The sequence below is a fragment of the Tachypleus tridentatus genome, chromosome 3, assembly GCF_004210375.1.
Source record: "Tachypleus tridentatus isolate NWPU-2018 chromosome 3, ASM421037v1, whole genome shotgun sequence".
Taxonomy (NCBI): domain Eukaryota; kingdom Metazoa; phylum Arthropoda; class Merostomata; order Xiphosura; family Limulidae; genus Tachypleus; species Tachypleus tridentatus.
Genome location: NC_134827.1, coordinates 112,957,374 through 112,983,028, shown reverse-complemented (window position 1 = coordinate 112,983,028; position 25,655 = coordinate 112,957,374). Strand labels below are relative to the sequence as shown.

General features: G+C 34.3%; 1 protein-coding gene and 1 pseudogene across 2 annotated transcripts in view; one reads left to right on the top strand and one right to left on the bottom strand.

The window, feature by feature from the left end:
* The window catches only part of LOC143247790 (CREB-binding protein-like), a 36,775-nt pseudogene extending 35,750 nt beyond the window's left edge, over nucleotides 1-1,025 (bottom strand). Inside the window, exon 1 of the transcript XR_013026715.1 lies at nucleotides 529-1,025. The product of XR_013026715.1 is annotated as a CREB-binding protein-like (transcript). The remainder of the gene's footprint in view (nucleotides 1-528) is intronic.
* LOC143247794 (ganglioside GM2 activator-like) lies at nucleotides 953-25,635 on the top strand. Its single transcript, XM_076496278.1, has 5 exons — nucleotides 953-1,045; nucleotides 15,477-15,622; nucleotides 18,154-18,324; nucleotides 21,290-21,481; nucleotides 23,011-25,635. The coding sequence occupies exons 2-5, from the start codon at nucleotides 15,479-15,481 to the stop codon at nucleotides 23,167-23,169; spliced, it is 666 nt and encodes a 221-aa protein (XP_076352393.1). The 5' UTR covers nucleotides 953-1,045; nucleotides 15,477-15,478; the 3' UTR covers nucleotides 23,170-25,635.
* The last annotated feature ends 20 nt before the right edge of the window (nucleotides 25,636-25,655 follow it).

Genomic DNA, 25,655 nt, shown 5'->3' with positions numbered 1-25,655 from the left:
GTAAGTTATAACTGCAATTCACCTGTCTACAAGTGTTTATGGGGTAAATGTCTTACCAATTTTATTTTAATATAAAGCACTTTGCTGTAATGTACTTCAGCTCTTCAAAAAATGTTAGGGAAAATAACCACTTATAATTGCAAGTGTAGTTCATAAAATAAGGTGCTAAAATTATATAGATCATATAACATTTAAGGTTGTTATTGTTAACAAAATTTCATAAAATGTTTTCAGTAAATTTCTAAAAAAATGTTTGAAGGTTCACATCGTTTTTCAAATTCTGATACTCTTTTGTAGCATTGTCACACATTAAATGCTTTACATCTAAGACTAAACAGTACTGATGAATCTCATCAATGATGTTAAGTAGATACCAAAATTATATCACTATTTTACTTTCTGTATAAATCATTTCATTATTCAATTTATACTACTTCAGGTCGTATCTTGTACTTATAAATTGTAATAAGTTACATGGTTTATTCAAATATAATTTTGTAGGCTTATTTTTGAATAAACTGTTTTTACCTGTGCTATCGGTTGTTGACACTGTTAGCGACGTTTCTGATAATCTTTGTCGTTTATTTGGTGGTCTTCCATCAATAAGTTCAGCCATTTTCTTTAAATGTTCTTCAGCTGGAACTCTCAGTCTCAGTACAAACGTAACAAATATAATTTAACACAAATAATAATTTAGGCTTAATCGTTGGTAACTGAGTATGACTGTTGTTAGGCCTAACTGTTTACTATAAAACTTTTAACAAACTAAGAAAGAAAATGTTTTCTTTAAATTACACTTAAAGATGTTATTTATAAAATCTCATACTGTCAAATACCAAATCCAGTTTGATTATCTAATGTAAAAAATATTAAAACACTGAAATAAGGACTGTGTTATGCACATGTCCTATTTCAGGATATCTTTCGTCAACTGACGTCGTGATTGTCTGTACTACATCCCGATGATCTCCTACCTCCGTCAAACCCACAGAGTTACGGATCGTTTCCTGAGTAAGGTTGCTTGTGATTCGGCTGACATCAAAAGGTACTAAATTTAAGTTAGATTCTGGCACTAGGGGATGTATTAAAAATTATAGGATTTTTCATCACATTCAAACAGATTATAATTTTACTTCAACGAACTCCTTCTAATTTCTACAATTAGACATACAAAATCTAACTAAAGAAGATATAAAAAAAACGTGAATATGGAAAATTTTTCCTAAATTTATTGATTGGTATTTTGTAACAAACTAATATGGCGGCTGACGATAAAAAGTTTTCTGTGCCGAACCAGGGAGAAGAGCAGCTGTAAATGGCTCACACCGGAAGCTTGCGCTTGATTGGATAACAATAGCCATGTGATCAAAATTTCCAGCTTCATAAGTAGAGTTATTTCTTCCTCCCTAGGTATCGCCTGCACACTTCTTGATAATAAGTTATCTAAATGCATATTTTCATATACCGTGTTTGATAAGCTTATTGACAAGTGAAGTGAGATCATGGTTAAATATTTGGGGAAATACATACACAAAAGTGTGATAAAAAGTAAAAATTAACTGAGACTCATGAGCATGGGAAGATAAAAATGGCAGTGGTTACAATCCATTTTATCACACGAAAGCTAAATAAATGCTTTAGTTTTTGTGAAAAACTGTGATGTCTGAGTTTGTTTTGAAAGACAGAAGAAGTAGGAATTGTGCGTGGAAATTTTATTGCTTGAGTTTAACGAAAATTTTCAAAAGACATTAATTTAAACATTGAAATATTTGATATAAAAATGGAGTATAAAATGACCCTCAACTTCAAATAAAGTATTTCTTTAATATACCAATATTTCGACGTAATCTTCAGTAAGGTTCAGTGTTATACAAAAACTGGATATAACTGATAGAGAATTATATCAGGTACATAGATGAAAATGTAAGTTGAAATATTGGTGTTTTATTCTAAGATATGATGAGCGAAAGTAAAGAAAAATACGATATATCAACCACACTACATTCGCTATATCCAGTACCGACGAAACCTTTCGTCTGACACCACAGTTCTTCAGGCCGGCTGTGACGCGACAGTGATCCCTGCGCTATTTATGTTATCATGAACAATGACTGTTACAGTATGTACTTAATTGAGTGGATTAGAATTATTATCCATTTGATTTAAGTATTTACATAACAGAATTTTAGAATAAATATTAATGTTTATTTATTTTATCTTTGACATTGATTGTTGTTATTATTACTATTTTATTGGAAGTAACTTTACTACAATTGCTTTATGTTTTGAAGTTGGGAGTGATTTATTTTCTTTTTTATCAAATATGTCAGGTAATTTACTTCAATTATCATTTCGCATACTAATAAATCTAAACAACGAAATCTGTTTTTGTTTTCATAGTTCTTTGTATGTAAAAACTTGTCGAATTCTGAATATTAATCTGTTATTTCAACAACTCAAGCATTTTTATTTATGTGCCTGAGTGCAAAAGACATCAGAGCTGATTCCTCCTAAAAGTGTATGCACAGTTTGAATCTGGTAGCCTTACGAAGATTCAAGGAACGAGTGTTGAAATTGAGCTGTTCTATGATAACAAGCTAAATTATTAAACTAACCTATATAATAACCTACATGTGAGTGTGTGTCACGTGGTGCTTGTTTTTTTCTCTTGATTTCTCGAAATAGAAGTGGTCATCAAAGCCAAAATGCATTTATCCAGATATGGTTCGATTACTGTCTGCCCATTAAGATTTTAGTAACGAGGATGCAAGGGGCCATGATACTTTATAGGTGTAGTGAATGTTGGTGCAATAAGCCTAAATTAAAAACATAGTGTAAGATAACGTTGTCTAGAGCCAAGTGCATAACATTTATCATGAATGCAAAAATATTGATTTCATTTTAAACTTAAATCGGTTCTTAGTTGAGTTATTTTATGTTATACCATCAATGTTTTTAATTAACAAAAAGAACAACTTTTTAATCAGCGAAGAAATCAATAAATATGTTTCCAGTTTTATAATATTCGGTGGTGCTTTTGTTGCATCTGCTGAGGTTTTGCTATAAAAAACACACACACACCAAGACGTATTAGCTTTATTATGTAATAAAAGTTATTAATCTAACTGAGTTTACCAATAATTATTTTTTGAATACGTCTCGAATTTATTTCGTAAATGATTTTAAGTTTGATTGGCTCACGAGGGATTTATTGACGTTTGACTGTCTTGACCGCACTTTTCTGCATCTTCATTGGTCAAGCTTTATTTTGCAAAATTTATTCATTTCAGTTGTCTATGAAATGTGAGGTGAGGGTTTACTATGGGGTGAGTGTGATAGTATTTGCCACGTCACTTTTGACAGGCTATACCCTTACATACATCAGTTATTTGGGTATATCCTTCTTAAATTTGTAAGATGTGTATTTAAAGTCAGGCTCCTCGACAGTGATAGACACACAGCGGAACACGTATATATATCAGAGGGAGCACAACTTTCAGTTGTTCTAGAGCTAGGAAAATCTCTTCAGCTAGGGGACGCTGTACTTCACTGATATATTATTCTTCATGAACTTCGACCGAGATAAAGTGATGTACAAACGCTTAAATTCCATAAAAGTTGGACGGACATCAGTTTGAAATGGGGACTGTGATCCATTCTCTCCCTTGGAGAAGGAGTCCCTTAAAATTGGTTCCGAATCGGAGAATATTAATGATCTGATGTTATAAAAGTATGTATACATTAACTTACTCATTTATATATTCATTAACGTTAAATTTTCGTTCCAAAATCGGAGCTTTTAGTTTCAAAATTAAGTTAAGAGACAAAGTGCATAATTTTGTTGGGATTTCTATGAAGGTTATTTTAAAACCAATTTACTTACTCCTGAACGACTCTAAGTGGGGTAAAGTATCAATTTTCACTACTACAAAGTCGAGATTTGGAGCTTGGGTATTACACTTATTAGTCTTAGCAACCTTGTGTCCTTAAGTGGCACAGCGACATGTCTATGGACTTAACACCACTAGAAGCTGGTTGTCGATGCCCGTGTTGGGTAGAGCACAGATAGCCCTTTGTGCTTAAAACAAAAAAACAACAACAGCAACTTGGCTTGCTTCTTGTTTGTTGGTTGCATGTATACCTGGTCCAATGTAATCTGTAGGTACTGTTGTTTCTTAAAATAGTGGCAATTCCATCTTTATTTTCAAAGAGTCAAATAATCGAATTTCGTTGCTGTGATATACATTTGTTTATCACCTATTTTATATCAAGCATATCAAATGACAAATATGATTGAATAACTAAATAAGCACTTTATAACAGTGCATGAGTCATAAATTTGCATAACTGTCCAACCACTGTGTCAATTAATTATGTTAACCACTGAGGGCGCGAAATACCGCCTTTGATAGAGGGGCTGATACAAACTGTAGGTTGATAAGTGCAAAGATTTTCCAAAATTATTCTATCTATACCTTCAAAATACTTACAACGTGCAGTCACACAGTAGGCAATTTTAAATAACACTTATAATGAGTTTCTGTCTGCTTTCTTAAGTAGGCCACGATAATTATACCTTGTCATTAATACTACCTTGTCGTTAATAATACCTTGTCATTAATACTACCTTGTTGTTAATAATACCTTGTCATTCATACTACCTTGTCGTTAATTATACCTTGTCATTAATACTACCTTGTCGTTAATAATACCTTGTAGTTAATACTACCTTATCGTTAATAATACCTTGTCGTTAATTATACCTTGTAATTAATACTACCTTGTCGTTAATAATACCTTGTCATTAATACTACCTTGTCGTTAATAATACCTTGTCATTAATACTACCTTGTCGTTAATAATACATTGTCATTGATACTACCTTGTCGTTAATTATACCTTGTCATTAATACTACCTTGTCGTTAATAATACCTTGTCATTCATACTACCTTGTCGTTAATTATACCTTGTCATTAATACTACCTTGTCGTTAATAATACCTTGTAGTTAATACTACCTTATCGTTAATAATACCTTGTCGTTAATTATACCTTGTAATTAATACTACCTTGTCGTTAATAATACCTTGTCATTAATACTACCTTGTCGTTAATAATACCTTGTCATTAATACTGCCTTATCGTTAATTATACCTTGTCATTAATACTACCTTGTCGTTAATAATACATTGTCATTGATACTACCTTGTCGTTAATAATACCTTGTAATTAATACTACCTTGTCGTTAATAATACCTTGTCATTAATACTACCTTGTCGTTAATAATACCTTGTCATTAATACTGCCTTATCGTTAATTATACCTTGTCATTAATACTACCTTGTCGTTAATAATACCTTGTCATTAATACTACCTTGTCGATAATAATATCTTGTCATTAATACTACCTTGTCGTTAATACTACCTTGTCATTAATACTGCCTTATCGTTAATTATACCTTGTCATTAATACTACCTTGTCGTTAATAATACCTTGTTATTAATACTACCTTGTCGATAATAATACCTTGTCATTAATACTACCTTGTCGTTAATTATACCTTGTCATTAATACTACCTTGTTGTTAATAATACCTTGTCATTAATACTACCTTGTCGTTAATTATACCTTGTATTAATACTACCTTGTCGTTAATAATACCTTGTCATTAATACTACTTGTCGTTAATAATACCTTGTCATTAATACTGCCTTATCGTTAATTATACCTTGTCATTAATACTACCTTGTCGTTAATAATACCTTGTCATTAATACCACCTTGTCGATAATAATACCTTGTCATTAATACTACCTTGTCGATAATAATACCTTGTCATTAATACTACCTTGTCGTTAATTATACCTTGTCATTAATACTACCTTGTCGTTAATAATACCTTGTCATTAATACTACCTTGTCGTTAATTATACCTTGTCATTAATACTATCTTGTCGTTAATAATACCTTGTCATTAATACTACCTTGTCATTAATACTACCTTGTCGTTAATTATACCTTGTCATTAATACTACCTTGTCGTTAATAATACCTTGTCATTAATACTACCTTGTCGTTAATAATACCTTGTCATTAATACTGCCTTATCGTTAATTATACCTTGTCATTAATACTACCTTGTCGTTAATAATACCTTGTCATTAATACCACCTTGTCGATAATAATACCTTGTCATTAATACTACCTTGTCGATAATAATACCTTGTCATTAATACTACCTTGTCGTTAATTATACCTTGTCATTAATACTACCTTGTCGTTAATAATACCTTGTCATTAATACTACCTTGTCGTTAATTATACCTTGTCATTAATACTATCTTGTCGTTAATAATACCTTGTCATTAATACTACCTTGTCGTTAATACTACCTTGTCATTAATACTACCTTGTCGTTAATACTACCTTGTCATTAATACTACCTTGTCGTTAATTATACCTTGTCATTAATACTACCTTGTCGTTAATAATACCTTGTCATTAATACTACCTTGTCGTTAATAATACCTTGTCATTAATACTACCTTGTCGTTAATTATACCTTGTCATTAATACTACCTTGTCGTTAATAATACCTTGTCATTAATACTACCTTGTCGTTAATTATACCTTGTCATTAATACTACCTTGTCGTTAATAATACCTTGTCATTAATACTACCTTGTCGTTAATTATACCTTGTCATTAATACTACCTTGTCGTTAATAATACCTTGTCATTAATACTACCTTGTCGTTAATTATACCTTGTCATTAATACTATCTTGTCGTTAATAATACCTTGTCATTAATACTACCTTGTCATTAATACTACCTTGTCGTTAATACTACCTTGTCATTAATACTACCTTTTCGTTATGTAGATGTGTGTTAGTATAATATTTATAATACACCATACTTTCATTATCCTAATCATGATACTTTTCAAGTTATGAGAAAAAAACTACACACGACGCAGGGGTACGAAGACTTTCTGTCGTAACACACATCTACATAAATTTTTATGTAAATTTAACGACAAATAAACTGTTTATAAACAAATAACCAAAGATAGGAGGGGCAGAAAGTGTTCGTGCATCTACTTTAATGGTCAGTTGTGTAGCCTCTCAGGTGAATTACTTGGCGCAATCTCTCCTCATAGTTTGACAGCACTTGACTGGTATTTTCTTCCATTCTTCTTTACAGAAGGCCTTCAACTCTTGCAAGTTTTTCGGATGACGCTGACGAACCCTGGTCTTCAACTCATGCCAAACGTTTTCAATTGGTTTGAGATCGGGTGACTGCGATAGCCACTCCAGAACGCTTATATGGTTCCTCTGCAACCAGGATTGCACATATTTCAATGTGTGCTTAGGGTCATTGTTGTGCTGGAAGATCCAACGACGCCCAAGCCGCAAGTTCCGAGCATCATTCTTCATATAAGTGCCTAATATATCAACGTACTCTTCTTTTTTCATGATTCCGTTGACGTGGTGAAGGCTGCATACACCAGAAGAGCTGAAGGAACCCTATAGCATGATATAGCCACCTCCGTGTTTAACTGTAGGGACGGTGTTCTTTGGAAGATTACGTTCCCCCCATCTTACGGAAAATATAGCGAAAATCATTGTGGCCGAAAAGCTCGATTTTAGTCTCGTCTGACCAAAGAATACTCTTCCAATAGGTAATGGGTTTATCTACATGCTTTCTTGCATACCTCAATCGTGCTTCTAAATGAACAGGCTTTAAATATGGAGTTATACGAGGACGGCATGCTTTGAACTTAGAAGAGCGTAACATGTTCGTAACTGTAGAGGTGCTTACTTCAACCCCAGTTTCCCTTAACAGTTTCTGTATGTCATTACGTGTTAAACGAGGGTTCCTACTAACTTCTCTGAGAACCTTCCTTTTGGTTCTCTCTGGAATTTTGGTGGGGCGTCCGGAACGAGGGAGGTTAGCAGTTAATCCTGTAAGCTTAAACTTGGCAATTATGCTTTGAACAGTAGATTTCGGCATATTAAGTTGTGTAGCAATACCGGAAAGAGACACACGAGACTTGAATTCTACAATAATTCGGGTTTTTAAATCACTGGACAGTTGTTTTCTGTTCTCCATGATGACCAAGCAGATAATGACGGAGACGGCGCTAAATTGCCGAAAGTATATGTTTTGCTGGCTAAATTCTAATAATTATGAATCCAGTGTCTAGTTCTGGAATGGTATAATGTAGTTTATTCGCCAAACTAAACAAATTTGTTACGGGAATATCAGTTTTTTCACACATTCTGAACTGTACGAACACTTTCTGCCCCTCCTATCTTTGGTTATTTGTTTATAAACAGTTTATTTGTCGTTTAATTTACATAAAAATATGTAGATGTTTGTTAGTATAATATTTATAATATATTATACTTCTATTAGCCTAATCGTACCTAACCTATAGAACACTGCGATGAATCACATCCAATATCGCTACTACGTAACCTGTAGAACACTGCGATGAAGCACATTCAATATCGCTACTACGTAACCTGTAGAACACTGCGATGAAGCACATTCAATATCGCTACTACGTTAACCTGTAGAACACTTCGATGAATCACATCCAATATCGCTACTACGTAACCTATAAAACACTTCGATGAATCACATCCAATATCACTACTACGTAACCTTTATAACACTACGATGAATCACATCCAATATCGCTACTACGTAACCTGTAGAACACTGCGATGAATCACATCCAATATCGCTACTACGTAACCTGTAAAACACTGCGATGAATCACATCCAATATCACTACTACGTAACCTTTATAACACTACGATGAATCACATCCAATATCGCTACTACGTAACCTGTAGAACACTGCGATGAATCACATCCAATATCGCTACTACGTAACCTGTAGAACACTGCGATGAATCACATCCAATATCGCTACTACGTAACATGTAAAACACTGCGATAAATCACATCCAATATCGCTACTACGTAACCTGTAGAACACTACGATGAATCACATCCAATATCGCTACTACGTAACCTGTAGAACACTACGATGAATCACATCCAATATCGCTACTACGTAACCTGTAGAACACTGTGATGAATCACATCCAATATCGCTACTACGTAACCTGTAGAACACTGCGATGAATCACATCCAATATCGCTACTACGTAACCTGTAGAACACTGCGATGAATCACATCCAATATCGCTACTACGTAACCTGTAGAACACTGCGATGAATCACATCCAATATCGCTACTACGTAACCTGTAGAACACTGCGATGAATCACATCCAATATCGCTACTACGTAACCTGTAGAACACTGCGATGAATCACATCCAATATCACTACTACGTAACCTTTATAACACTGCGATGAATCACATCCAATATCGCTACTACGTAACCTGTAGAACACTGCGATGAATCACATCCAATATCGCTACTACGTAACCTGTAGAACACTGCGATGAATCACATCCAATATCACTACTACGTAACCTACAGAACACTGCGATGAATCACATCCAATATCACTACTACGTAACCTTTATAACACTGCGATGAATCACATCCAATATCGCTACTACGTAACCTGTAGAACACTGCGATGAAGCACATTCAATATCGCTACTACGTAACCTGTAGAACACTGCGATGAAGCACATTCAATATCGCTACTACGTAACCTGTAGAACACTGCGATGAATCACATCCAATATCGCTACTACGTAACCTGTAGAACACTGCGATGAAGCACATCCAATATCGCTACTACGTAACCTGTAGAACACTGCGATGAATCACATCCAATATCGCTACTACGTAACCTGTAGAACACTGCGATGAAGCACATTCAATATCGCTACTACGTAACCTGTAGAACACTGCGATGAAGCACATTCAATATCGCTACTACGTAACCTGTAGAACACTGCGATGAATCACATCCAATATCGCTACTACGTAACCTACAGAACACTGCGATGAATCACATCCAATATCACTACTACGTAACCTATAGAACACTGCGATGAACACTGGTCATTTCTTTATTATCTCATAGAGCCTGATTTCCCGTGAACGAATCTGTGAATCTCGTGAGTAACAACATGTTTTCGACAAGCTGTAGCTATACAGTAGTTATCATTGTTGTGATGTTTAAATTCATAGTTTTATCATTCCAAAGGCGCTTCAGCCAATTCACAATATATTCTAATTGTGCTGTTGTTCTTCAATGTGCTTGGATGAACACGATACAACTGGTAGCAACATATATATAATTCTGTTGAACGACAGGAAAACTAGAAATGTCTAAGAAACTATATTAGAGTCGCATAGCTATTTAACTTATATTTTAAACGCCGGTAAGTTATGAATTTCTGTAAAACCCAAGAAGCAGGGAGAATATTTGAAGAACCAAACAAACCCCAAACCACATCTTTGGTGGAAATATCGTCGTGGTGAAAATGATAATGTATTTCACTTAGAGTCACTGCAGTCTATGAAACTTAGTATAAAAGTTGGATTCACGGCACGAATTTTCTATTTTTATTATGTTTCCGGTGGATATGGATTATTAAACTCTTAAGTTATGTTTTTTTCACAAACAATGTAAATGAATTATCAACATACACTCTTCAATAACATATGTTCTGACTTATTACCAGTTTTATTTCTTGAAAATTACTGCAGGTATACTCAAGTAATAGCGTTTATATGAGTAGTAAGTACTTTGTACGTTACCGGAAACGACCCAATTTGACGTATAATTGACAATTTGTGTCACTTTTCTGTGAAAATGGAACCATAGTATTACACACTATTAAAACTGCTACAAGAAATAGGGTGTTACGAGGCATGGAGAATTTATAAGTAAAACCATAATGTAAGATAAATATATATTTAATTAAAACCCTTTTCCTCTCATACAAGCAACGTGTTTCTTTTTGTTATTTAGTATTTCAAGCTTAAAACTGCTTTAATATTCTTCTTAGGAAAGTAACATACAGTGAACTGCATGACCAAAGACGTGTACGATTCATCAGTTTGACTTTAACTAGCTAACCGGTATATAGTCCACGACAGGATGTTGAAAACTCTGGTTTATATTTTTAGAAAATGAAACTCGCACGATGACATAGATTTTATGGATTAATGAAGTTCTAATAAGCTTTGTGATATTATATACCAAAACAGAATTCTTTTCAAATTTACCTTGCGTTTTTTCTCTTAGCTTTTGCTGATGTCCCAAATAAAACTATTTTTAAAGCTTTGTTAATAATATCCAACTTCTAAATAAAGGAAAACTGTTTTCACCACTTTCTTTGACGTACAAATTCCATGCATGGCCTAGCGCGTAAGGCGTGCGACTCGTAATCCGAGGGTCGCGGGTTCGCGCCCGCGTCGCGCCAAACATGCTCGCCCTCCCAGCCGTGGGGGCGTTATAATGTGACGGTCAATCCCACTATTCGTTGGTAAAAGAGTAGCCCAAGAGTTGGCGGTGGGTGGTGATGACTAGCTGCCTTCCCTCTAGTCTTACACTGCTAAATTAGGGACGGCTAGCACAGATAGCCCTCGAGTAGCTTTGTGCGAAATTCCAAAAAAAAACAAACAAATTCCATTTGACTTTTTAATGTTGACTAAAATTCAAACTCTCATTACTTCTGGTTGAATTACACTTCACATCGCAAAACTGTAGCCAAGTATTGTGGAAATCTCAGTGTATTAATGTTTAACATTATTACTCAAAATACAAATACAGACTACAAGATACCAGATTAGGGTTACAATCGTGTTACTGAGTGAACTAGGTGCATTCTAGTGTTTAACAATCCAGCCTGTGAATTCTGAGGGTTCGAAGCTCGCATTCGTTTAAAAAATTTAGTTCTATATTGTGGGAACGAGTGCATGAAACAAAAATGACATTCAAATCTTACTGTTCTGCCCGCCACGGTTTCTTGTGTTGTTATTTTCTTCATGTTAGTTTTTATGTTTGTAGTTAAGCATAAATCTATACAATGTGGTACCTGTGTTATGCCCATCACGGTTTCTAGTGTTGTTATTTTGTCGATGTTAGTTTCATGTTTGTAGTTAAGTACAAATCTACACAATATGATATCTGTGTTATGCTCACCACGGTTTTTAGTGTTGTTATTTTGTGTAAGGATATTTTTTCAGTTAAACCGTAACGACAGCAACGAAATATTTTAATTTTAACTTACTTATTTGTAACGTTGGTTCTTTATTTAATTTATAACGTTGGTTTTTTCTTTAAACTGCTGAACTGAAAGTGAGCTTGTGACTGTCGCACTTTTCACACATATTTAAAGCACTGTCCTTTAAATATACATGTAACTGTCGCACTTTTTACACATATTTAAAGCACTGTTCTTTAAATATATATGTGACTGTTGCACTTTTTACACATATTTAAAGCACTGTCCTTTAAATATACATGTGACTGTCGCACTTTTTACACATATTTAAAGCACTATCCTTTAAATATACATGTGACTGTCGCACTTTTTACACGTATTTAAAGCACTGTCCTGTAAATATACATGTGACTGTCGCACTTTTTACACATATTTAAAGCACTGTCCTTTAAATATACATGTAACTGTCGCACCTTTTACACGTATTTAAAGCACTGTCCTTTAATTATACATGTGACTGTCGCACTTTTCACACGTATTTAAAGCACTGTCCTTTAAATATACATGTGACTGTCGCACTTTTCACACGTATTTAAAGCACTGTCCTTTAAATATACATGTGACTGTTGCACTTTTTACACATATTTAAAGCACTGTCTTTTAAATATACACGCGACTGTCGCACTTTTTACACATATTTAAAGCACTGTCCTTTAAATATACATGTGACTGTTGCCCTTTTTACTCGTTTTTAAACCACTAAACTTTGTGAAAACTCGTAAGTGTCGTTTGGAACGCATTTGTTTGGAATTATATAAAAAAATTAAATACTGTGAGTTCACGTGGCTAGAATAATAAACAATGTCGTGTTTCGACGGCCTTCTCACGTTACGTTTCTACAGCCTCGGTAGTGTTAAAAAGATGGACCACTAGGGCACCATGAAGGCGCCATTGCTTTGTATAAAAAAATAACAGTTCCCTATCCCTTCCCCTCCCAGGAAAAATATATATGTGTTAACAAATTATTGTTTGTTTTTTTACTTGTTTTGAATTCTAGTTGGTCATGTAGTTTTAAACTAATATTCTAAAAATAGACTATTACGTACCCGTGCTGAAATTCCTGTAAACATATATCTGTAATCTGCATCAATTTGCAGGTAATCCCGTTGTATTTTGGATTACTGCTGATGTATTAAAGAAAATCCAGGAGAAATTTATATTACATGCACTTACTGATTGCTTGTTGTATTAATAGATTCTGATTAAACCTATAGATCGTAACTGTTCAAACTTATGGTTTGAAATGACGTTTGCTGTATAGAAATATCAGACAGTTGTCATCACCTACAGTCGGCAGATCAGTAAGTGAGCTACTGTTTGCAGCCTATGTCCTTTCGAAATCAAGTACAAGGTTTTTCCCCAGGGTGCTTTTTATGTTCTGGTAAATATAGCTAATTTTGTATTTTAAAGGATTTAATTTAGAGACAACAAATAACTTTTATTCGTGTTTAAGAGAACATCTAGTGAGAAAAATGGACCCTAAAATGAATTATTAAACAAACATCTGGTAAGAAAAATGGAACCTAAAATAAATCATTCAACAACCATCTGGTGAGAAAAATTGAACCTAAAATAAATTATCAAACAACAGTTTTCTTGCTTGTTTTTAGAAATGATTCCTTTAATTTCTTGATTAATTTTCAAACGAAACTCGTGGCAAAAAATGTTAATGGAAGAGTCTAAAACTAAATAAATTCCAAACTACTCTTTATATTTTTCAGCTGTTTAAAAGCGGGTTTTGATTGTTTTTGGCATCACAATAGAAAAGCTTCAGAAGTGAATTGTTTAATGCAAGATCCAATAAGTCACTCAAATCTAATACTCTTGACAAGTGAGGCTGTCTAACACCTGGTGAAAATCTAACACTCTCAACAGGTGAGCCTGTCCAACTCCTGGTGAAAATCTAACACTCTTAATATGAGTCTGTCCAACTTCTGATGAAAATCTAACACTTTTAATATGAGTCTGTCCAACTTCTGGTGAAAATGTAACACTCTTAATACGAGTCTGTCCAACCTCTGATGAAAATCTAACTCTCTTAATATGAGTCTGTCCAACGTCTAGTGAAAATCTAACTCTCTTAATATGAGTCTGTCCAACTTCTGGTGAAAATCTAACACTCTTAATATGAGTCTGTCTAACTTCTGGTGAAAATGTAACACTCTTAATACGAGTCTGTCCAACTTCTGATGAAAATCTAACTCTTTTAATATGAGTCTGTCCAACTTCTGGTGAAAGTCTAACTCTCTTAATATGAGTCTGTCCAATTTCTGGTAGAAATCTAACACTCTTAATATGAGTCTGTCCAACTTCTGATGAAAATCTAATACTCTTAATATGAGTCTGTCCAACTTCTGGTGAAAATCTAACACTCTTAATATGAGCCTGTCCAACTTCTGGTGAAAATCTAACACTCTTAATATGAGTCTGTCCCACTTCTGATGAAAGTAGGTCCAATGTCGGAAGAACTAATTTTTCTAATTTTTGTTATTTAATTTTTCTATTTTTTATTTGATTTTTCTAATTTTTTACTGTAATAAACAAGATAAATATTTTAGTATTTGGTTCTTATATTAGAAGAATATTCATTTTGACGTGTGAAATAAAACTTTTGTCCCCAATCATTCATTTTGCTGACACTTTTTGGAATGAATACAATTATACATAATTTTCAGTTCAGTACTAATCACTCAAAGTCAATATCCCCTGTCCGAGGGGGTGGGAAAAGAACCAGTTCAGGAATGCTGTCTTAATGTTAAAACCTTAACCTACTTACCGGTCAGTAGCAATTTGCGGAAGACCCTGCGTGTCCATCACTGAAAAGACCTTTAGCAAGAGACACCTGGCGCCGCAGTGAAAAGACGAACAAGAAAAGCACGTTTCTAACTCGTTCCTCGGGAATCTGATGTATGGCCGCATACCGTAATCTGAAATATAGGGGAGTAGGGCAACAGACTTGTACGAGATTTCTAGCCCGCGGTTGATCACCCATTCTAGCTAGTGTGCTTTTATCTTCTCGCATTCTATGATTAGGGCTGGGAACTGAAAGTGCTTACATCTGCTGGATGTTTTCAGTGGTAAAACACGTGCCTACATGACAGCTGATTGTAACACTTAGGCAAGTAGGGGAGGGATTAACACCTATATAAATAGCCACTCGCTAAGAACCTCTAGCATAACTCGGTTTCTGCTGGTAATCGAAAGCTTCGGTAACATAAAGTTTCATCTATCACTTGTAAGCAATGTCAAGACTGGCGCTCGTGGTGATGATGTTTGGACTGGTGAAGCTCATTCAAACAGCGGATGTGACGACATGGACGGGCTACTTCCAGGATAAAGCCTTGCGTCTCGCTAATCATTTGAATAGTCATTCTGTCCAGAAACGGGTAAGTACTGGATTTTTACCTTACAAACTTTTACAGGTAGATTCTGAAATTCTCACTGTCAAGGTTTTGTAAAATATGTTAATTATTACATTAGAGAAACTTTGTTTGTCAGCTGACAGTTTGATTAAACGAGACCAGTAAATGTTTATTAAGATTTAAGTTACTTTGAAACCTTTGAGAATGAATTTGTTAGTAACAAAATATCATGGTTATAAACAATTGTCACAGTTTGGGTTGCGTTAACACTTTATATAGATATTAGAGCGAATATAACCATGATATAATTCAGCTTGATATCTATATAAAGTGTTAATTCAACCCAAGCTGTGACTATTGTTTATAACCATGATATAATTCAACCCAATCTGTGACTATTGTTTATAACCATGATATAATTCAACCCAAGCTGTGACCATTGTTTATAATCATGAGTAATGCACATGACGTGGAGGTGAGGTATGGACTTTATGGAAGCAACGTATATGTCAGTCAAATACAATGCAACTGAAGCATGTTTAAAATTAGTGTTCATGCTATAAGAAAAACTTAAAAGTAGGTTCTGGAAGTCGGATCCAAAGAGACCTGTCATAACTAAGCCCTTGTAGCTGTGGTCAATAGAACCTGACGGAAATGAATCGTGTTCTGTAACTTGGGAGAAACTAAGCTGTACTTCGACTAAGTCAGTGCTTTAAAGGTGATTTGGTATTACAATACTCTCGTGTCTACTTCTTGAACCTACACTAGTCGGTGTTCAGTCAGCTACCGATAAGAAGTTTGTCTCATAACAGATACAAATAAACTTGGTGTTGTCTATAATATCCAAAATATTATAAATTAAAATAAATTGGATTCATTAAGATTTGCCCTGTGTCATTAGAGTAAAATGTTCTAATTTTGTTTTCAATCTGGAACTCGCTGAGGAGATTATCAGTTTAAACTTGACCTGACCCAATAAGAAATCAAGGTCATGTAGCTCCGATCTTGACCTGAAAGCATAAAATCAAAACATTCTATCCTTCTGTGGAGCATAAAACTTGTTTGTCAGATATTCTATTCTTCTGTGGAGCATAAAACTTGTTTGTCGGATATTCTATCCTTCTGTGGAGTACAACGCTTGTTTGTTGGATATTCTATCCTTCTGTGGAGTACAACGCTTGTTTGTTGGATATTCTATCCTTCTGTAGAGTATAACGCTTCTTTTTTGGATATTCTGTTCGTTGGTGGAGTAATAGTATTATTATTCGACCTGCGATTATTTGGCACGAGATGTGTTTTTTTCTTCAGAACTGATTAGGTCTGTAGTTGAAAATTACGGCAGATTACCTTGGTAGCTTTGCCGTGAATATCAAAAAATAAACAATGGTTGGAAACAAAGCATGTGAAGTTTTTCTCTATTTTTTTAAAATGTTTTGATTCTCGATTGTTACAGTAGTCTTTTAAATACTTATATCAATGGTACTTTGATTATGCTTTCTTAAGCAAGCATATTATAAACAACTCTTGCGATAAAAGAAGAACACAGGAGACACTCTTCCAACACTTCCAACAGAGAATAAAGACAGGAGACATTCTTACAACACTTCCAACAGAGAATAAAGACAGGAGACACTCTTACAACACTTTCAACAGAGAATAAAGACAGGGGACATTCTTACAACACTTCTAATGAAGAATAAAGACAGGAGACACTCTTACAACACTTCCAACAGAGAATAAAGACAGGAGACACCCTTACAACACTTTCAACAGAGAATAAAGACAGGAGACACTTTTTGTGTTTAGTTTACATAGATTTAGTTCGCTGTCAAATGGGTGACAATTGCCTATTAGAGAAACAGGCCCCCCGCTGGTACAGCGAAAAGTTTAGGATTTACAACGCTAAAATCAGGGGTTCTATTCCCCTCGGTGGGCTAAGAAGATGGCCAATGTGGCTTTACTATAAGAAAACACACACATAGAGAAACAGTTGTAGAATTATTTTGGTGACTATGCAATCTATTTATGCATCTCAGTATAGAGGGGCGACGTGTTCCCCCTTCCTAATTTTATATTCACCAATATATTTCTACAATTTCTTCTAACAGTAGCTAATCATTTCGCGATCAACTGAAATGTTACCGATGTGGAGAAAACGCAGGCAAAATTGTTATAACGATTCCGATGGAAAAAAACAGTAATAAAAAACAGTGGGAATATTAGGGAATTGTTTTGGATTTTTGTCTACGTTTTTAAACAAGTAATTTGATTTTTCAACCGTATTTTGCATCAAGTGAAACATTAGTTTAATATCGATTTATACACTGCCCATGACTCTTTTTATCATATCTAAGTCTTTTGTCGATCTGGACTCCTGGTGACCATAAATATCTACATATATCATCATGAGTGCAACTAAAACTGTAGTTTAAGAAGTAGCGTCAGTAACAATTAATATATTATTTTATTTGTACAATAATGGTGTACATCTTCAGGTTAAAATTGTTGTGTGTGATTCAAACGGCCGAAAAGCCTCATACGTTTTTCGTTTCCAGAGCTCAGATAGACGAGGTTTCGCTAAACTAGCTTTTGAACGTTGTGGAAATGAAGATGACCCCGTCTACGTGAAAAACTTTGTGATTGAACCGAACCCAGTCCTTGTACCTGGACCAATTGGTGTAGGGATAATTCTAGATGTCAGACAAAACCAGTCTTCACCCTTACCGGTAACAAATAATTTGTCTCCTATATGTTGTACATAATCAGAAACTTCAGAAATATTAAATAATTAATTAGTCCGTAATTAACAGACAAGATTGTTTAGTGAACTTTATATAGTGGTTACCAAAACGTCAAGTGTAGGAAAGGTTCCTGCATGTCGGTTATTCTGTGTTTGTAATTGATTCCTTTGTAGTAGAAGTTATGGACTAAATGAAAAGCAGCTAATGAACACTATCGACCGTAAACGTTTGGACTACTCTTTTATTAACGACAAGAGTGACTGAATGTCTCAGCTGAAAGAGCGAGCATGTTCAGTGTAGGGATTCAAACCTTCGACCCGTAGTAAAGTGTTCTAACAACCATGATATGCCATTTCCCTTTGTTTGATGTGTTAATCGGTGTTGTTCTTTTAACATGCAAAACTTGGTGAGTAATATTTTTTTAGAAGTGAAAATTTAAGTCTCTAGTAACTAACACAACAGAATAATGAAGTTAATCACATCTTAAGTTGTTACTGATAAATAGATGAAAAACATTACGTAGATGAGAGACGTGGGTAAATTTTTAACCACCAGTTTGAAATTTGATCATTATTAAGTAAGTAAAATAGGCAGAAAATTAACCCTTAAACCACTGTTCCACTTTTCCTTTTCGGTATATTTTATTTATTTCTTATTTCTCTGATCATGGTTCAACGTGGAGTTGACAACTAGAGCTAGCAAGTTAAAGAACTGTTTATGCAGTCGGAGAGCGTGTGTGTATGTAAGTGAAATACCATAGATTGTTGAGTTTCCTATAAATCTAAAAAACACTGATAACGTAAGTCGTAGAGGTTGTGACGTCTCATTCCATTTTCATGTTTACTTCTTATATAATTTTTTGTTTTTTTATAAACATTCGGATTGCGAATTATAATCGCTGTAGGATGGCGCCTCCTAAAATCCATAGACAAGTGGGGATCATTCACAGGATGTCCGAAAATCTTGAAGCCATGGACGCTACAAAGAACTTTACAGACTTGTTCCACACGTCCTTATCGGTATGTCTGCGTACTCACACCCCTAAAAACCGGGTTTCGATACCCGTGGTGGGCAGAGCACAAATAGCCCACTGTGTAGCTTTGTGCTTAATTACAAACAAACAAACAAACCTTATAATTTCAACAAGTTTGGAGACGGTATTTCTATACTTCTGGAACATTGCGAAACGCATACTTGTCATCCTAGTCTCCCTACATTTAGCTAGCAACTTCCCAACAACACTGTGAGGGCTGTTTCTCTTCAGCTGGCCTGCATTAAATTGGGCAGAATCTTTCCGTTGTGTCCAATTTCGTCTGCAGGTTTAACCCGGCTTTCTAATATTTTGATAGCATTATGGTCAATGGTGTGTCTGTAGAGAAGTTATTTATTCTCCCGTTCTAGTGGTAAATTCTATTGTCAGTATAATCGGACATAAGAAACACTTTTATAATAAACATTGGTTTTGTTTTCCTTACTAACCCTACGTCCAGGTGAGGGTCGAAGTGCGCATACCATTACCTTTTACAGGGTACCATTCAACATAGTATTTTGTATTTGCTATTACTCATGAGCTATTTGTTTTAACTTAATTGCTGATTTAGCGATAGAGAAGAATAAATACCAGACTCTGTACAAGAATACTGACAAAACTGTAGATATGCATTTCAAAGGCTCAAGAGGTTATACAAATATAATATGCAAACTTTATGATACGATTCTTATCCTTTAAATAAATGTCATCTTCAGTTTCGACTTTTCGGGTTGGACAGACATCATCGATTCTCAATCAAATGTGAAGTTACTAAGGTTGACAAACCGTTAATAAAATGTTCTACTCCAATCGTCAGACGTGTTTGCATTCGGTCCAATAGACCGAGCCTGTGCATGTTTGACCCATAGTATGGAGTCAACATCAAAAATAGTTTCAAAATATAACTTACATGATGATGACACGAAACATTTTAATAATTAAAATCAAAACTTGTCTAGTGTAAGAGTTGCTTTTATTTTATTATTAGTGCAACAAAATATTTATTCACAGTAATTGTATCAGTCTTACAGGCCAATTAACAATTCTGTAAATGGATGCTGGGATGGAAAGAGGTTTTACATTCGCGTTCACAAAGGCAAAAGAAAATTATGATTTATCACCCATTTGCAGTTAAAAGTGAGACATACCAGAATCCAACACTTCATACGACACTAAATAGCATTCGTAGCATGGAAAAAGCAAACTAACTCATTCCAAATATTACAAGTATCTGAACCACTTTTTGAGATGCACTAGTCTTTCTTCCAGAGAGCCAATTACGACGCCAAAGTACTTGTTTACAACCTTTCGAAATCCAACAAATAAAAATTTAGGGAAATTATTTGATTCTAAATCAATTATGAAAGTGTAAAATTGACGACTATTTCAGTTATCACAACTAGAAAGTTTTAAGTTACGTAGTTTATTTGATTTTTAAACAAGAAATGTTTATATCTTCAGACAAAATCAACCTCAGATATCCTGTATTTTCGATCTAAGTAGCATCTGATGGACACGCAGGCTAGGAGGTCAAGTCACAGACCTCAGCTTTTAGTCACAACCTCCTTAACGTAGAAGTTAGAATTGCTGACTAGAGGGATTAGTTGTTACACTTACAACGTTTCCACCACTAAGTAAGAAGAACGTACTCGGTGGCATAACTAGGATTAAGGTTTGAATCTTTTGATATGCTCTCAAGCAAGCAAGCCAAAAAGCCAAGCATAGCTACAAAAACTGTGAAACCGTTCAAACGAGTGTTAACTTTAAAACAAGTTATTCACCAAAGAACTATGTTGTTCATTAATTATGTTAATTTTAAACCAAGAAGTTTTTTTCAAAATAACTAAGTTGCTCATTAATTAGTTTGTAACCAGTAAATGTTCATTACAAAATTAGAAACAATAATGTTTTTACCATCAGGTTCAACTAGAAATGATGAAGAAAATACCGTTGATTTTTGGATTATCAACATGGCTACCTATTCCCTGTCTACCAAATGATGTGGGTTCCTGCACATTCGACGACCTATGTTCCACCCGTCTGTTTACAGAGGGAATATGTGTAAGCCCCACAAGAAAAGTGACAGTTCATTGTGGTTGTCCGTTTATCAAGGTAAGATGTATAGAACTGACAAGAACCAACAAGGTTACTGTTGGTTGTTCGTTTATTAATGTAAGACGTGTAGGACTGTCAATAACCGACAAGGTTACTATTGGATGCCAGTTTATCAATGTAAGACGTGTAGGACTGTCAACAATTGACAAGGCTACTATTGGATGCCAGTTTATCATGATAAGATGTGTAGGACTGTCAACAACTGACAAGGTTACTATTGGTTGTCCGTTTATCAATGTAAGATGTGTAGGACTGTTAACAATCGACAAGGTTACTATTGGATGCCACTTTATCATGGTAAGATGTGTAGGACTGTCAACAACCGACAAGGTTACTATTGGATGCCAGTTTATCAATGTAAAATGTGTTGGACTGTCAACAATCGACAAGGTTACTGTTGGTTGTCCGTTTATCAAGGTAAGACGTGTAGGACTGTCAACAACCGACAAGCTTACTGGTGGTATGCCAGTGAATATAGGTGAATGTTAAAAAGTAAATAATTTAAAGTATGCCAGTGAGTATAGGTGAATGTTAAAAAGTAAATAATTTAAAGTATGCCAGTGAGTATAGGTGAATGTTAAAAAGTAAATAATTTAAAGTATGCCAGTGAGTATAGGTGAATGTTAAAAGTAAATAATTTAGGTGAAAGTATGCCAGTGAGTATAGGTGAATGAAAAGTAAAGAAAAGTAAATAATTTAAAGTATGTCAATGAGTATAGGTGAATGTTATAAAGTACATAATTTAAAGTATGCCCGTGAGTATAGGTGAATGTTGAAAAGTAAATAATTTAAAGTATGTCAATGAGTATAGGTGAATGTTATAAAGTACATAATTTAAAGTATGCCCGTGAGTATAGGTGAATGTTAAAAAGTAAATAATTTAAAGTATGTCAGTGAGTATAGGTGAATGTTAAAAAGTAAATAATTTAAAGTATGTCAATGAGTATAGGTGAATGTTATAAAGTACATAATTTAAAGTATGCCCGTGAGTATAGGTGAATGTTGAAAAGTATATCTGATTATTATTATTTACCTTGTTTGTGTTCACTGTCTTCTCTAATCCACGCAGTAACTGCACTACTATACTATAAGAGAAAATGATACATTTTGGGTTTCCACGCTTCATCATTTAAAGTTTTGTGTGTGTGAACAAAACGATTTTTGAACAATTATAAACACCAAACTTTATTACTTCTTCATCGCTTGCCCCTTTTATACGTTGTATCTATTCGCCATATTTTCTTACCAACATCTCGTTCAGTTCCATCTTATTTCTTGAACGAAGATTGTTTTTAAAACAATATGTATCATATAACCACTGGTAAGTACATCTCAAAACTTGATAGTAGCCAAAAAATTTATGATGTTGCAGCATTTTACAAAGAAGTGTAGGTTCTATTATAGAAAATTGTTAAATTTTAGTTTTATTAGTCGTCAATTGTTTTTATTTAGAATTAACTTAAATAAGCACCTTCTGATTCTAATGAAATCCAAATGAACTTTATTTCATTGGCTTCTAATTTCAGGGAGAGTACAACTTAAAACCCGTGGTTTTCAACATATCACATCTTCCATCATCCGTGCCATCTTACTTGCTGGAGGGCCAGTTTTACGTCAAAGCTTTAGTGAAAAAAAATGGTAGACATCTTGCTTGTTACTCGACAACTATCACTCTGGACCTATAATTCCAACAAACGGGAGAATCTATGAACTGACGTTATAATTTTGTATATATCTCTACAAGCAACTGGATTACTTTTCCTTTAAATATAAGGAATTATGAGACATTTTGGAAGCAAAACCCAATATTTCCAGTCCTACTATAAGCTGTACAAATTTGTTTGTTACCAGAGAATATGAAACAAAACGATCTTTGATTTTCTAACATGAACTACATGTTCCCGACTGAATACAGTCGTGAACAAGACTGTTAATGTTAACATGGTATTCGAAGTTTTACGTTTCGTGGATCATAGATGTTTATAACGATATTAACACCGTCACCTGTTTCTTAACGATTATTGTTTATTGACAATTATAAATTAAGGATTTGATTGTTTGTCACAGACAAACAAATCTCATATGTGGAAAGGAAGTGTCAACATGGTATTTAGATCCTATTGTGGCCCATGAAATAAAGTAAATTGTAGTAGCCCCCGAACGAAAACAACTATCACAGTTAAAAAATGACGACCAATATTAAACTTGCCACTGTGTTCATCCTTGACCTGTATCGATTGACTGTGATTTCTGTAGATTAGAAATTCATGCTTTATTCTTCCAAAGGTACCTTTTCCTAATGATAATCACGGGTGTGAAACTGTAAAATATCCTTATCTATATTGTTTTTTCGTTACAGTGAATCATTTGTTAACTCGTCCTTAACATATGAATCAATACTGAAACATTACAAACAATCACGTTTCAGAAAATTTGTACGATTAAGAAAATAATTCGTAATTCACTGGTACTATTAACCACCAATTCCTAACTGATATCCCCAGGTAAGTTAGAAATAAGTTTCCACAGTTAAAACATTTCATCTTGTTAAAGATCCTTTGGGCCCGGCATGGCCAAGCGTATTAAGGTGTGCGACTCGTAATCTGAGGGTCGCGGGTTCGCATCCCCATCGCGCCAAACATGCTCGCCCTTTCAGCCGTGGGGGCGTTATAATGTTACGGTCAATCTCACTACTCGTTGGTAAAAGAGTAGCCCAAGAGTTGGTAGTCGGTGGTGATGACTACTTGCCTTTCCTCTAGTCTTACACTGCTAAATTAGGGACGGCTAGCACAGGTAGCCCTCGAGTAACTTTGTGCGAAATTCCAAAACAAAAGATCCTTTGAAATTTAAAATAAGAAACAAAAAATATTTACAAACATAACTGAGTACTTTAAGAAAGCAACTATGAGTAAATAAATCAATAAAAAAACTCGCCGACTTCAAATGGGTAAAATTTATTGAATGTCTTACAATGTTTTATTAGTTCATGCGACCATCATCCAATAAAGGATTGCATTACGAAACATGACACATCAACTATATGAAAAAAACACACCAATTATCCAATTTAAAATAAATACATATTAATTTCTGCATTTTATTGCCTAATTAATTTAAAACAAATTTGTATAGATTTTGTTTTCTTAATGTTAAATTCAAGAATATTTTTAATGCATTTGTTTCGTTAAATTACGATGTTTTAAAATGTTAGAGGAAGTTTTGTGTTGTATACTCAACGAGTTCATGAAAACATTTCAAATTCACACACTAATTTCATCTACACTGCTATATAACGAGTCAAAAGCCTTATAAAATCCATAAATATTACGTGAGCATCATCATTATAAGAGGCCTAACTCTCTTTCTTTGATTTACAGACCTAAGGTGGACTGATGTGCCTTAGAGTCAACAGCAGATGGCGCAACAAATAAAAAAGCACTAGGCCTCTAAATCACGAATATTTTCAACTTTCATTATTAAATTTATAACACTGAATACTAATTGAGGCATGATGTCGTACTTTGTTATGTTACATACCTATGGTTAGGAAATGCACAATAAAAAAACGTGAACAAAGATGGAAAATGTACCTAGGAGTTAACATATGTTTATTTGTAATTCAATCGGATGGCCTTAATATTTTTATCCTACAGTTGATGTTCTGAATTTTCATTGTATAATTCTGTACTAGATCATGGCTACACGAACTATCAGAATAGCTACACAATCTTCCGACAAATTTAACTATTTAAACCTGGCGAGTGTAATTGGTACTGACTCTTATTCTTTTAGAAAACCAAAGCTAATAATCTGATTGCACTGCGATTTCAAGACATTACCCTTAATCCAATGAAAGTGGATTTAATCTCAACTTATAAAACGTCTAGAAAGATTTTGTCGAGAATAGAACTCTGGTGTTGAGAGTAGTTTTGTCCTATTCTAATCTCACTCAAATGCTTCTGGCGCATTTTTATCCCCTAACACGGTTAATATTAGTTCTAGTATTTAATATTTACCGAGTTAGGAGTGCCTTAATTTTAGAAAATTCAGCCTCACAATTGTAGGCCATTATCATGTTTTCCTGACTTAATTATTGCACTTAACCAGTTAGAAGTAAGTGCATTAGTTATTTTGCAACTCAGTCTATATGTCACTATTCTGCCCATATATC

Coding starts and splice junctions, on each gene's coding strand:
- LOC143247794 (XM_076496278.1), top strand. CDS start 15,479: ATGTCAAGACTGGCGCTCGTGGTGATGATGTTTGGACTGGTGAAGCTC. Junction 15,623..18,153: donor GTCATTCTGTCCAGAAACGG/GTAAGTACTGGA, acceptor TTTCGTTTCCAG/AGCTCAGATAGACGAGGTTT. Junction 21,482..23,010: donor GTGGTTGTCCGTTTATCAAG/GTAAGATGTATA, acceptor TTCTAATTTCAG/GGAGAGTACAACTTAAAACC.